The following is a 14,138-nucleotide window of genomic DNA, read 5'->3' on the forward strand; positions in this document are numbered from 1 at the left end:
ATAAAATAGGCAAGTACTATTTCCTCTTCATTTGGACCAAATAACCATAAAGCATTCAAGCAGTCTTAAGTAACAGCTAATGAAATCGGCCCTGAAATATACAGGTGTGACTATAAAGCAATGAAATTGGTGTCATATGCCACCCTGTTTCGAGAAACACAAAAATCTCCTTTAAATGCCACTTGAAATTTCAAAATAAATACAATGTTGTGGCTAAAATCAAAGAAGCACCATGCTTCTGGAACATGCCTCTTTAAACCACGGGTGAACATCCGTCCTATCAGCTGACAGTCATGCCTTGCGCGCTGGACCCTTGTTGCTCTCTCACCCCATTTCCCCATTTCTCTCCTCCTCTGGTACTGCTGCTCCAGCCCCACCTCACTTTATCCATCTTGAAGAAGGCGGTATCTTACTTTAGCTGCATCTCACCTTTACGGGGGGCAGGGTGGGGGAGGCCTTATAAATATGTCATCTCTTTGAACTGGCCACTACATGAATAACAGAATGCAGAAAACCAAAGCATAATGGAGAAACTTCAAGAAGAAACCCCACACTGGAGTTTTTGGCTTGTACCTCTTTTCCATTCCGTGTTATTTTCCCGGGGATGGAAGACAAAATGCTACAGAAGGTTTTGTGTGAAAACTTTCCAGAGCTAGCTCAGTCTTTGATTTGTTCCTCCTTCTCTCTCTTAACGAAACGTGTATTGCATGCTCTAATGTTCCCTGGACTTTCTGTCTGGCGGGAGATCTTGTGTGCAAAGGCTTCAGAAGCCTTTTACGGGTACTGGGCAATACGGCCAGGCACTGGCCAGGTGCTGTGCACAGGGCCTGAGGGCCTCCGTCCATCCTCACCTCCAACCCGAGCACGCTGCCCCTGCCCCGACTCTGCAGTGAAACTCGGGAGCTTGCCCAGTTCCTGAGCAGTAGAGGCAAGGCCAGTAGGTCTGCAGAAGACATGGCTTTGAAACTGAAGCACTATTTCTACTGAAGACACCTGTCACTCAGCCTCAACCTCGCCACTGGATTTGGCTTTATATGTTTAAAAAAAAAAAAAAAGATTTAACAGAAGTTTTTAATAATTGAACATCAATGTTAAAACTACAACAATTCTGTAACACTTCTGGTCAACAAAACACCACACGCTAGTGAAAATTTCCACAACCAGCTCTTACCACACTCATTGTGAACCTAACACTATTGCTCTTACTCATATGAAAAATACTAGCCTCAAAAGAAATAAATAAAATGCCAGCCTCTCTCTCTGGAGAGTGGAGCAAGGTTTCTTAACCTTTTAAAAATGCTTCCTTTTTTGACAAAAATCTCCTGCCTTCCTTCTAATGCCATTTGAAATTTCAATAAATGTTATGGCCAAAATTAAACCACAGTGATTCTGGAATATGCCTCTTTGAGTTGCACAAACCATCTCTGGCAATTCTGAATCTACCTCCTCCACCATGACCACAAAGTAGTGTCCAGAGCTGAGGGCGGCTGCTCTGGGGTGGGAGTTGGGAAGCAGTAGTAAAGCAGGAAGGGTGTTTTCTTTCCTTCCCCTGGTCTCAGTTTATAAAGCTCTGGGTCTACTCCTGTCAGAGCAGAACCTGCGTCCTGCTTAATTCTACACGGGGGTTGAAAGGTCATTTAGGAAGGACAATTTCTCCAGGGAATTGAAATCTAGTGAGCGGGACACAGACTGCAGAGTAAGGGCCAGATGAAGGATGTGTTCTGGATGCGCTGAGATCAGGTCTGAGCAGCGAGCTGGGGGTGGGGGTGGTGGTGGTGGTGGTGAACTTGGGATGGGCACCTGGGGGAGGGAGGAACAGCGTTAGCAAAGATCTCCCACCAGGAGACAAGATGGGTACTAGCTGCCGCCAGGCACAGAAAGGAGGAACAGCATTTCAAGCAAAGACAAGAGCGTGCTCAGGTGAAACGTGAGTGGGAGGCTGTGTGGCCAGAATGTAATCATCAGATGAGAGGGTCAGGAATCTGCTCAGTTAACCACTAAGGGGCACAAATCTTTATCCTGTGCTCTGGAAGTTCTCAACAAACTCACATGCGGGGATCAATTAGAAGGATGTCAAGGAGACTGGGTTATCAATAAGGAAGTTTACAAATGACTGACTTTGAAAGCAATTACTGCTTCAAGGTCATCCCTATAATAAAATAATTTTTATTCATCTGAATTCAAAAATTCATACCCCTGGGAAGTCTACACTCTAGGAGATGGTAAACAAAGGGATTACAAGGAGCCAAGTACTTTCATGACAGGTAAAGTCACATAAACGCATGTGCGTACAGAAAACAAGGTTATTTTGATAAAAGGCTTCATAACAGTCAACTTATGCCTGACATATTTAACACAAGGAATACATTTCTTCGGAGGTAAATAAATATATTGAAGATTTTAATTTGTAGAAAGACTGCACATGGAAAGATCTTGAGATTTTCCTCCTTCTCTTATTTTTAGTCATTGTTGAATACTGTAATATTCTAAGCACTTGACCTGTATTAACTTACTTAGTCCTTACAACAACCCTTGCTTGAGGCAGGGGCCATTACTTGGTATTTTGCAAGGACAAACAGGGCTGTGATGTACAAGGCTGGGGTGCCCTCAGGACCCTATGGCACATTTGCGAGGTCTTAGCAGCTGCTGCAGGCTACAATCACACACCTTCTAGGCTCAAATCTGCTTTTTTTAGGGAGCGACCAGCAGCACTGCAGCAGGCTGAGAGAAGCAGCAAGAACAGTTACGAAGGAGAATACTAGTCTGAGGGAGACAGCACAGTGGCCTGATACAGCACGATGGAAAGAGAGAGGAAGAGAAAGAGTTTAGACTGCTTCCAAAGCTAACGTGACAGAAATAAGTTACTGATCCAAAAAGATAAACATAGCCCCACAGTGCCAAGGTCACAAATTGTCTTTTAAACACATCAGTGAATGGGACGGAGGCCTGAAGTCTTTGGCTGGTTGCCCTAGAACCATCTGATGGATCCTATGTGCCTAAGAGGTACAGGGCTGACACCAGGCCAAGGAAGCCCTGGATGCCTGGGCCATCCCCCATCACCTCCAAGACCTCCCTCTGAAGTGGGCTACTCGTGCCTCCGCCAAAATGGATCTGCACTCCCACCTGCCCCACGCCAAGAAGCGTTAGGAACGGTAAGACTGTCACACAAGACACGTGGAAGCTGCTGTCACCACTGCTGCAAGCCAGGGGCGCCAAGCGTCAGGCAGGCCAGGAGGAACACCAGCCAAGGCTGCTGAGATGCTGAGGTGAGCAGATACCCTAGGCTCTCTGGTGTCTTAGTAGTCATGTGGTGGGACGTCTTGAGTCAGGGTGTGTCACAAGCAAGAGCTGCATCATGAGAACAATTTAGGGGGATGATTCCCCAAATGTTTTCATGAAAATTAGAAACCGAGTAGGATGCCCCAAAAATCACTGCCATAAACAGATCTAAGTACTCTCATAACAAAATCTCAGGACTGTTTTATTGAAATAAAGGTGAAACATTGGCTATAACTACATTTTCTTAATATACACTTACACTGTGAAACAACAAAAAGGCTTTATATATTTTCACTAAGTTCATTATTTTGAAAGGAACTTTTTGAATTATTTTTTCCTAAATGTTATTACCCCTTCCAACTCTCAAAAAAGCAGAACTAAGTTCCTCCACTAGAGATGTAAAATTTCCCTGCTGTGAACGTTTCCATTACTCCCATTTCCTCTGCCCCTCGTCAGCAAACTCATTCACACGGTCATGGACTACCCACCCTCCTGAGATGACCTAGTCCAAGTGCCTAATCTTAGACGAAGAAAGTCAAAGCCAAAGGAACACCATGATCGGGCTACTGGGCTCTTCCCTGCAGACCCGAGATGAGAAGCTAAGGTTGTTCACCTCGACCCCAAGAGTTCCCTCTGTGACAGTAACCTCTCCCTTCCAATAATAACAAAGTCTATGCCCCAAACACAATATTCTATACCTACTGTATACTTATATCTTCAACCTGATGAACTTAAGTAGTTCTATTTAAGACTAAGCAGTTGGATTCAATTTTCTAAAAAAATATATTAAATAACTATAACATACAAAGCATGGTAATGATGAAATAAAAGATTGTCAAAAAGCACAGAATTATAAGGTAAAGTAAAAATATATTTTCATTTTAGTTCTACCTCTTATGATACAGGCAAGGTTACATAAACATATGTAACTACAGAAAATTTTGATAAAAGGCTTCATAATAATCACATCCCACATATGACATGTATTTAACACGAGGAATAAATTTCTTAAGAGGTAAAATTAATCAATTGCTTTTTTTTTTTTTTTTTTTTTTTTTGCGGTACGCGGGCCTCTCACTGCTGTGGCCTCTCCCGTTGCGGAGCACAGGCTCCGGACGCGCAGGCTCAGCGGCCATGGCTCACAGGCCCAGCCGCTCTGCGGCATGTGGGATCTTCCCGGACCGGGGCATGAACCCGTGTCCCCTGCATTGGCAGGTGGACTCTCAACGACTGCGCCACCAGGGAAGCCCTAATCAATTGATTTTAATCTGAAGAAAGAGCGTACTTATGGAGGGATCGTAAGCTCTCCCTGCTTATTTCTAATCCATGTTGCACATTGCTGTTTCAGAAGCAGAGCTCTGAGGGGTGGATAACCCGATTATCATTCTCAATCTGTTTCTCCCTTTGTTGGAAAAGCATGATATTCACTGGCCTAGTCTCCTGTGCAGCAGGGATGGCTGTGTGACTCAGTGGCTAATAAGACATAGAGGAAGGAAGCATGCTGGGGCACCTCTGGGAAAGCTTTAAATTCTTTATAAAAGGGACAGTGGAAAAGGTGGCACTGTCCATCTCCTCTTGTTTCTGATTATAATGCAGATGTAATGCCCAAGGTTGCAGCTGTCATCTTTCTATTAAAAGAGGGACTGAGAGCCAATTTGTCAGTGATGGTGAAACAGAAAGATAAAAAGGACTTGAGTCCATGCTGGCCTCATTAATCCACTGGAACAATTAAGATCTTCTTCCTCTTCACTTGTTAAAAATTTTTTCAGGGCTTCCCTGGTGGTGCAGTGGTTGAGAGTCCACCTGCCGATGCAGGGGACGCGGGTTCATGCCCTGGTCCGGGAAGATCCCACATGCCGTGGAGCGGCTGGGCCCGTGAGCCATGGCTGCTGAGCCTGTGCTCCGCAGCGGGAGAGGCCCGCGTATTGCAAAAAAAAAAAAATTTTTTTTCAAAAACCTTTTTAAGTCACCATTAGGTATTCTGTTACCTATACAGCTAAAAGTATTCTTGAGAAATAAATTTTAATTTCCTCCCAAAGCTAGTCTAAACTCCTTAGCCTAACCATTCAAAGTAACCTGGATCCAGCCCAACCTTCCAGTGTACCTGTCCTTTCTTGTGTGTTCCTAACAATTTCCCACCTCTGGATCTCCCTAGTACAACCACTCCTGTCCCCGCCACACAGGCTGTAAAATGTACAGAAGTGACCTTTCTCCTCACCACCTTGCCATTACCTTCACGAATCTTATGTTTATCTCTCTACTCCCACACTGTGAAAGTGCCTGGAACACAGTGAGCACTCAAAACAAAGACAGAGGAAATTAATAAATAAATGCTTGAGTGAGCTGTATCTCTCTAAATTAGTATTTAAATACATTAGGGAATTTTAGAAAATATGGGGTTGGCCAAAAAGTTCGTTCCAGTTTTTCTGTTAAGATGTTAAGAAAACGTGTAACACCTTACGGAAAAACCCGAACAAACTTTTTGGCCAATCCAATACTATGCTGAGCATTTCTTCACTACTTCCTGCAGTTTTGGATTCACTCAGATGACAAAACTAGCCCTTGGACAAGGGATGATTTTGTACATGGTGTGGAGTAAACTGTTCCTATGGGGTCAAAATGCAGAACACACACTAGCACATGCTTCAACCAAAACATGGGTTGAAGGTGAGATCTGTCTGGGCGTCTACGTGGGACGGCAGAGTGTGGCAGGAAGAGGACACGGAACGTTCATGGTACTTATACCTCAGGAGGCTGCTGATGCGATTTAATGCTATTTCATTTCAGGTGCTCAGGACAGTGCTAAGCATCTAATCCTTATGTGATAAATGCTATTCGTTTTATTAGTAACACAGAAATGGATGCCAGAGATGGGATGTAACTGGCCAAGCCAAGTGGGGTAAGAAGCAGTGAAAATCACTCACCAGGAATTTCCTCTCTGGGAAACTGGTGATCCCCTGCCCTGGTTCCACCAGCACCTGATTAAAGCAACCACTGTCTATCCTAACTGTCAGCTCCAGCCCTGTGCCTGCTGAGGTCAGACTTGAGGGCTCAGCAGAAAATGTCAGGGTGTAAGGTATGTTATCTCTATGGCCATTAGCTAAATCCTCATGAAAGAGATAAGCTTTACCCTAAGACAGTCTGGCTAAAAAGAGGGAAGAAAACAGTTTTCCCTAAAGGCTCTTTCTGCAGGACGTCAGCAATCCAACAGGGCTGAGAGTCAGAAAATCATGGCCCTTGCAGGGTTAGAAAAGTCGTTTATTAGCTAGCAAAGAAGGAAGATGAAAGTATAGCAGGAGATGAAAGAGGGACACAGGAGAACCTTGAAAATCAGTCCTTTCCCAATCACTTCCTGCTGTACTCAGCCCAAGATGACAGCTACCCCTATTGCAAATGAGACTTCCACTGGAATGCAACCTGGGGACAAGAAACCTTTCAAAATTTTTCTTGTTCTCCCAGGGCAAGGCATTCCCAATTTGCTGAAGAGAGGCTTGAAAGATTTTAAAACACTTACAGAAGGCTTACCACATAATTAACACACAGATGAGAAAACCGAGGCACACGGACAGAAGTAAATTAACCAAGGCCCCACAGTTAATAAACTGTGGAGCCAAGATTCAAGTCCAGGCAGACTGACTTTAGAGTTCATGCCCTTAACCCACGTTGCTATCCTGGCTCTCAGTTCAGGATGCATAGAAAGTACAGTTCAGCCTCCTCCTTGTAATGGAAGAGAAAAACACAGCCCCCAAAGTGGACCACGTAAGCAGTTAGCAGCAGATCTAGGACAAGAACCCAAGGGGTGTGTGTGGGCACAGGGGAAAAGGGATTGTGGAGGAAAAGAGGAAATGTTGCCCCAAAGCCAACAAAATGCTCCAAAATTTCATACGCTTACCTAAGATTGAAAAGTTCAAATGTAAAACAGTGCTAATAATTGGAAATACTATTTTAAATATGTAAGCAATTCACCTTTATTAAATGTCAAGTATAATGTGTTTATCCACTGACACAAAAAACATGGGTTTTTTTTTTTTTTTTTACAATCACTAAACAGGTTCGGTAAGAGATACTAAGCTGACCTTTCTCTTGACTTTAAAGTATAATATGCAGTAATTACATGCTTTATAGTATTTGCAATCCCTGTAGACGCAAAGTGCTCTTTAATTATCAACTTTCTCTTCCTGCAAAGGTTAGGTAAAAATATATTAGCATTTACCCAAAAAAACAAGAACAATAAAAAAACGAATAAGGTATTACATATTAGAATAGACAAACACAAAGGAAACCAATAAAAAATAAATTAGATTAGTGTGAATATCTAGATAGCCTCTCACCTCTCACAATAAAAGTCTGAAGTGGGATCCCCACATATCAAATAAAGGCCTTAGAGAGAGCAGAGTGAATTCATGCTGTTTTGAGAGACATTTAAGCCTGAATTAAACTGAAATCTAACTTTCCTCTGTGTTTCACTTAGTCTTAGAAGAAGAAATTGCTCTAAACTGAAAAAGAAGACATTCTTTCGTACATTTTAAGCAGTAAAATTGCTCAAGTGTTGTTCTAAGAGACTAAATGAAAATTTCCTAAATAGGCCTAAAGCTAAAAGCCTCTCTCATGGGAAACAGGATTAGAATAATTACAACTGTGCATGAGCAGTGCCCATTCAACTTTTCTGATGTTAATACGTTTTATACACATAGAAGTGAGCCCTAAGTTTTAAGAAAAAATACTTACCCTTAGCACAGGCAATGAATGCAATCTGATACTTTTTCTATTCTTTAATTAAAAAAAATAAATCCTAACTGATTAGTAACCGTATGGGTTACTCCACCTATCAGTGGTCCTGTAACGGACCACAGTTTGAAAAACAATGGTTTATACTGCAGTCCCAGAAAGACCTGCAGGGATTTCCCCCAGAAGACAATTTAATACAATAACAAACATGAAACGCTTACAAGTTTCTGTGAGAAATCTACCCAGAAACCTGTTTGTGATTTCAATGTTGCTAATAAAGAGAGAACGATGGGTGTATTGAACCTGCCTCTGATGAGGTGACAGAATTACGAGAGGATGCTGCCATCACGCACTATTTCTGCCACAGGTGGGATGATAGAACGGGTCAGATGGACACCTCTCCGTGTCGAACCAGCTTCCCGGGCGTGTCCATAAAGTCTGCCTGTGACTGCAGGCAAATCCCTCTGTGCTCTCCCAGAGCAAAATGGGAGTCCAGAGCAGCTCAGACAGGTGGGCGGACGAGGCCGGCACCGTCTCCGACAAGAGTCCAGGCCGCAGAGGTCCACGCCTCCAGCAGTGTCCTCACATTTCCAGCCATGGCTTATCATTGGTAGAAAATAGTGAGCTTTGAAAAGCAGGTTAAAGTGTTTTAAGAAAGACACAAGACTTACCTTAAAAAAAATTTTTTTTTTTTCTCAAGCAAAAGAAACATCACCCCCTAGGTCCCTCCAGGACAAAATCTTAAAGCAACTCCAATACACAAAATAAGGTTGATGCTGCACCTGGGGAGGAGTGCTGTCGAGGGTGCCCCCCAGGCCTCCACCTCCTTCCTCACCTCCAGCCCTCCGCTCCTCCACAGAACCCTAGAACTCCCCAGAAAAGCAGCAACACAATAATAGCTACGCATGTTTAATGATCCTGACCAAAGGCAACAAGCTGTTTCATTGTCTCAAATGTCTGCTGGCTCCCTAGCTCTCTAAATCTCACCCTAATACAGAACTTTCCAAAGCTTCAGCACATGATGCGCCACTAAGAACCTACTGAAAGCAACCGGGCATCCTTCCTTTTCACTGTACCACACCTCTTGTTATTATAATACACTGAGAAAGCAAACCAACTCCAAACCAACCAATCTCTTCCAATACCAACTCCAATAGTAAAGTATGATCCTAGAGAAGTGACTGGAACATTACAAATTTTATGTTACTATAAAAGTATGAAAACGTGTTTCAGTATAGCTAAAGCTGAATTATTTAATTCTTTCCTTCTTGCTCAGACTGGTCAACTCTATCAATGCAGACAGAGCGGCCTTGATTTCGTATCTGACTGGTCTTGATGGCCTGGGACACAATCAAGGGAGCGCCCTATGTGCAAAGATTTAGTGCTGCTATTACTATGTTCATCCTATGCTGAGATGTTTTCTGTGATGAAGGTGAAACAAATTGTCTTTTTTCTTTGAAGAAACTGTTTTTAAAAATGAGGGCTTTCTGGAAACTGAAACCTTAAAAAAAAGGGTGCAATTAAATAATTTATATTACTCTGAATGGGAAAAAAACTGCTTCTAGTAAAACAAAACTGAAGAGAACTAAAGGAATAAGTAGAGAGCAATTCCTTGAAAAAGTTATTTGGGTGGGACACAAATGGGAATATGGTAAGTTTAATAAGTTGCAAAGTTAAAAATCACTGGATCTTACACTAAAAATACACTTTTTAAGACTCTTCCTGAATGGGAATTCCTACTCCCCCAATATATTTAATTATTTATGATCACGTTATTTCCAATATTTTAAAAACGCAACTCAAGCTGTTCACAATTTTTTTAATAGAATTAACATATTGACATCATTTTCAAAACGACGAGTTAAAAAAAAAAAAGTACCTTTTCCAATTCTCTTGGTATTCGCATACAAGTGTACACTCTTTCTCTTCTTTCTGTATACTTGGCCTCATTATGTTCAAGGAAGTACCCTCTGGTTAGTTCAGCACTGAGGAACCTCAACAATGAAAGCTCTACAGGAAAAAAGAAAAATGACAAAACAAAAAGAACAGTATTTATCAAGGAACTTCCATGCTAGCTGGTGCTACAGGTAATGTATATGCAAAACAACAAGAGAATAAAACAAAGTAATCTACATTTCTGTGCCCAGAACTGAACTGCACACAAACCACCGGAAAAGACTGTTGAGAAAATTGCTGTTCTGTGTGATATAAACTGAAAAAGTCACAGGAATATAAAAGGGACGATTACTATGAGCCAGAATAGTTAGAAAAGTGTTCTGTGAGAGTCTAGTCCTGGGTCTTACAGGTGATATAGGACCTGGACTGATGGAGAGATGAAGGCAGGTAAAAAGAGTAGATACCAAGTACATACAAAATGGAGATAAACACATAAACACACACACACACACACACACACACACACACACACACACACACACTCAAAAGGGAGCCAAGTCACCTAACAGGCATTGCTTCAGCCCAAGAACTATCCTGGGTGAAGTACACAGACACTGGTGCAAATTCTTCCTTGTTCAGCCTCAGAGATCCTGCAAGTATCTAAATAATGCCACTTCCCCAGGTGAAGGCTTCCCAACATGATGGTAATTATAATAAGTCATACAAAACAGAACCTCAACCCGATCTGAAAGACCTCCCTTTCCTTGGATTTGTCCACCTGTTTCCTCGGTTCCTCTGAGGCAAATTCACCCACAGTCATCTCATCTCAGCTGAGGAAAGAAAGGCCAAAGGAGGTGGAATGCTTTCCATTTGGCTGTACCTGGAGGACTTGAGATGAGAAGTAAGGGTGTTAATGCCTGATCCCAATCTTCCCACTGGGTGACACTTCTCTGACAGCCCAGCACCTCGGTGACCTCTCAGTCCCCAACTTCACAGACATCCCTACTTCTACTCTCTAGGAGGCCATCCTCTCTTCCAGAACTCAGAACACCAAAGGTTTCAAATTGTCCTCTTTGCTCTGAGCTGGCCTCGTAGTCCTTTTACCAAATACAGTATTGGTGTTCCCTCCAAAAAATGACAAAGAGGGGAGGTTGATTTCATTTACGAGTGATCGACCCTCATAGTTACGTCTTATGTGATGCTAGGATTTAAAGGCTGCAGGGATGGGGAACAGTGTATAGTCCAAAGTACCCTTGAAAAGCCCTTAGGAAGACTCAGAAGTGGACTTATTATCTCCCAGTGGGCCTAAAAACAGCTTACTTCCTCCAACACTGGGACAGACCGCTAGTTCTTTGAGCGTCAGGTGAAGTGGCTTGCTTATGTATAGAAGTTACAGCTTCCCCCAAAAAATTACACACATTTTTTTAAAATACAAGATTCATAATCCATTTGGAGAGTCAGTGATACCATGAAAGCTGTCTGAAACAGGAGACTGAAACAGATGGAGAGAAAACCGGACTTCCACCTACTGCAGCCCAGCGCAGGGGCAGGCCAAATCATCCAGTGCACCACGAGCATGGTACTCTCAGTACATTTGTGGTTGAAGCCACGTGCACAAGATGTAAACTTCACTGCATATATTAATAGATGTTCAGACTAAAAGGCCTTAGTATAGGGACTTCCCTGGAGGCGTAGTGGTTAAGAATCTGCCTGCCAGTGCAGAGGGCACAGGTTCGAGCCCTGGTCTGGGAAGATCCCACATGCTGTGGAGCAACTAAGCCCATGCACCACAACTACTGAGCCTGAGCTCTACAGCCCGTGAGCCACAGCTACTGAGCCCGCGAGCTGCAACTGCTGAAGCCCACACACCTAGAGCCCGTGCTCCGCGAGAAGCCACCGCAATGAGAAGCCTGATCACCGCTAAGAAGAGTAGCCCCTGCTCGCTGCAACTAGAGAAAGCCCACGCACAGCAACGAAGGCCCAACGCAGCCAAAAATAAATAATTAAAATAAAATAAATAAATGAAAAGAAAAAAAAAGGCCTTAGTATAACCAAATCTGTGTAGAGTAAAATTTCTGGCTAGGAACTTTCTAATATGCTGTTGGCTGGCTAGGTCCAGGACAAGATCTACCGTCTGAAGGAGAGAAAAAGAGTCTTTTGAGCTGCAAGCAAAACAGCTAAAACAGAAAAGAAAGATCAGTTATACGTGCACACAGTTCAGTTTTCCAATTAGAAAGAAAGGGATGTTTTAATTAGCTAATATCTAAAATATCAGTTCTTTCCTGTGAAAACTGGGAAGCAACAGGACATTCAGAGAGCGGAAGAAACTGCACTTACACAAAGTTTCACTGGCGCCAGCGAGCTGAGTCATGAGCCCCAAAGGTCACTTCACCATAACTGCTGAGCGGCATCTGCCCCCAGCTTCACGTTCCTGCCTGCCACCCCCATCAGTGGCGCTCTGCTCTCGGAATCACCTCTGCTAACCTAAGTCTCTGCAGGGGTGCCTCCTCCCCCACCGGACCCTTAAGCATTTGCTGGTCGGTTCGGTGCTCTATTCACTATATCCGAACAAAGTACGGTTACAGTAAAATGCCAGCCATCCTTTAAGGCCATATTCTCTGATGTGTCATCAGCCACCTTCTCTTTTTCTTGTCTTTTTTTTCCTACACATACTCTATTTGGGCCGTCTAAGGTCAAAACCATCATCTAAATCCTTAAGTCACCATACCTTCAGCTCTGACTCCTGAGCCTGAACCAATATTTCCAACTGCCACCTGGAAATCCCAAAGGCACCTTTAAACCAGCAAATCCAAACACCACCTCTTCTCCACTAATCCCCCCCCCCACCCCGACCTCCTGCAGCCCTGCTGTTAGCTCAGGGCTCACCAGTGATACAGAGGGTTCTATGCTGGCGGCTTGGGGCCAATTCTGACCATCCCCTCCCTCCTCTCCCCAAGCCCTAATGACTCTTTCTCGAAATGTTTATTAACTGTGCCCTCTTCTTTCCGGGCTCAGCCTGCATTTGGTCCTCGTCCTCTCTCTCCAGGTTACTGCAGAGGACTCCTGACCGGAGCCCTCCTTCCGATCCTTTGTCCCCTCGGTCCCACCTGGCCTGGCACCTGTCCGTGTGCACGCAGGCCAGCCATGGAAACCCTCTGGGGCTCGTGGGACCTCCAGGTGAGGTCAACACCTCAGCAGTGGCAACACCAGAGCCTTGCAGCCTTGGCCCCTGGCTATCTTTCCAGCAGTGCCGCACAACTGCCTCCCTGAACCTCAAGGTTATGATTTTCTAGTTACATCACTTCTCACTGCTGGCAAATGTGTCAGTTGGATCACACTGTTCACTGGCCTGAGAACTCCCTTCCAGCCTCCACAGGTGAACACGTGCAGAGTCACCTGCCCCGTGAAGATTTCCCAGGTTCCCCAGGCAGAACAAGTCCTCCCCCAACTCAGCTCCATGCTTCCCGGAGCCACGGTACATGCGTTTTCTTGTCTGGTATTCTCCTCTACCTTTGCATCCTCGGGGTACAGCATGTAAGAGGTGCTCAACCAATGCTCGCTGAAAGAATGTGTGGTCAGAGAAGAGGAAGGGAAATCACAATGGAGGGTGTGGCAGAGAGAAAAACAGAATCAGAAATTAGAAGTGGCAAAAGCAGAGAGTAGCAGATTCTTGGGAAGAGAGCTCGTGACTGAGGCAGGTGTGTTCTGAGACTGGGGTGTTCTTAGCAGGGCAAGAACGCAAAGCTCCTGGTGTCTCACTGGACTGAGCAGTCGCCGGAGCTAAGGAGCCTCCAGTCCGTATGCATCCAAATGATGGAAAAGGTCCCCCAACAGGTACCTGTCCCTCCACCCCTAGGAGGACAGGGCACCGCAATGCAGTCACAGCTGGTGAGTGGCTGGGTGCATCGTCCCCTGTAAGTGCAGGAAGTTGGGGAGCGCACTAGTATCACAGTGTGTGAAGGAGATAAACAGGTTACCGTACAATTTTAAATTTTAAAAAGCAAATTAAGGGCTTCCCTGGTGGCTCAGTGGTTAAGAATCTGCCTGCCAATGCAGGGGACAAGGGTTCAAGCCCTGGTCCGGGAAGATCCCACATGCCGCGGAGCAACTAAGCCCGTGCGCCACAACTACTGAGCTCACGTGCCGCAACTACTTAAGCCCTCGCGCCTAGAGCCCATGCTCCGCAACAAGAGAAGCCACCGCAATGAGAAGCCCGCAAACCGCAACGAAGAGTA

General features: G+C 44.3%; 1 protein-coding gene across 1 annotated transcript in view; it reads right to left on the bottom strand.

Moving 5' to 3' along the window:
- The window catches only part of TAPT1 (transmembrane anterior posterior transformation 1), a 64,681-nt gene that overhangs the window by 41,926 nt on the left and 8,617 nt on the right, over positions 1–14,138 (bottom strand). Inside the window, exon 2 of the mRNA XM_082838542.1 lies at positions 9,887–10,017. Coding sequence (XP_082694668.1) covers positions 9,887–10,017 — 131 coding nt within the window. The remainder of the gene's footprint in view (positions 1–9,886; positions 10,018–14,138) is intronic.

This window comes from Leucopleurus acutus, assembly GCF_964270905.1.
Source record: "Leucopleurus acutus genome assembly, chromosome: 4".
Lineage (NCBI taxonomy): Eukaryota > Metazoa > Chordata > Mammalia > Artiodactyla > Delphinidae > Leucopleurus > Leucopleurus acutus.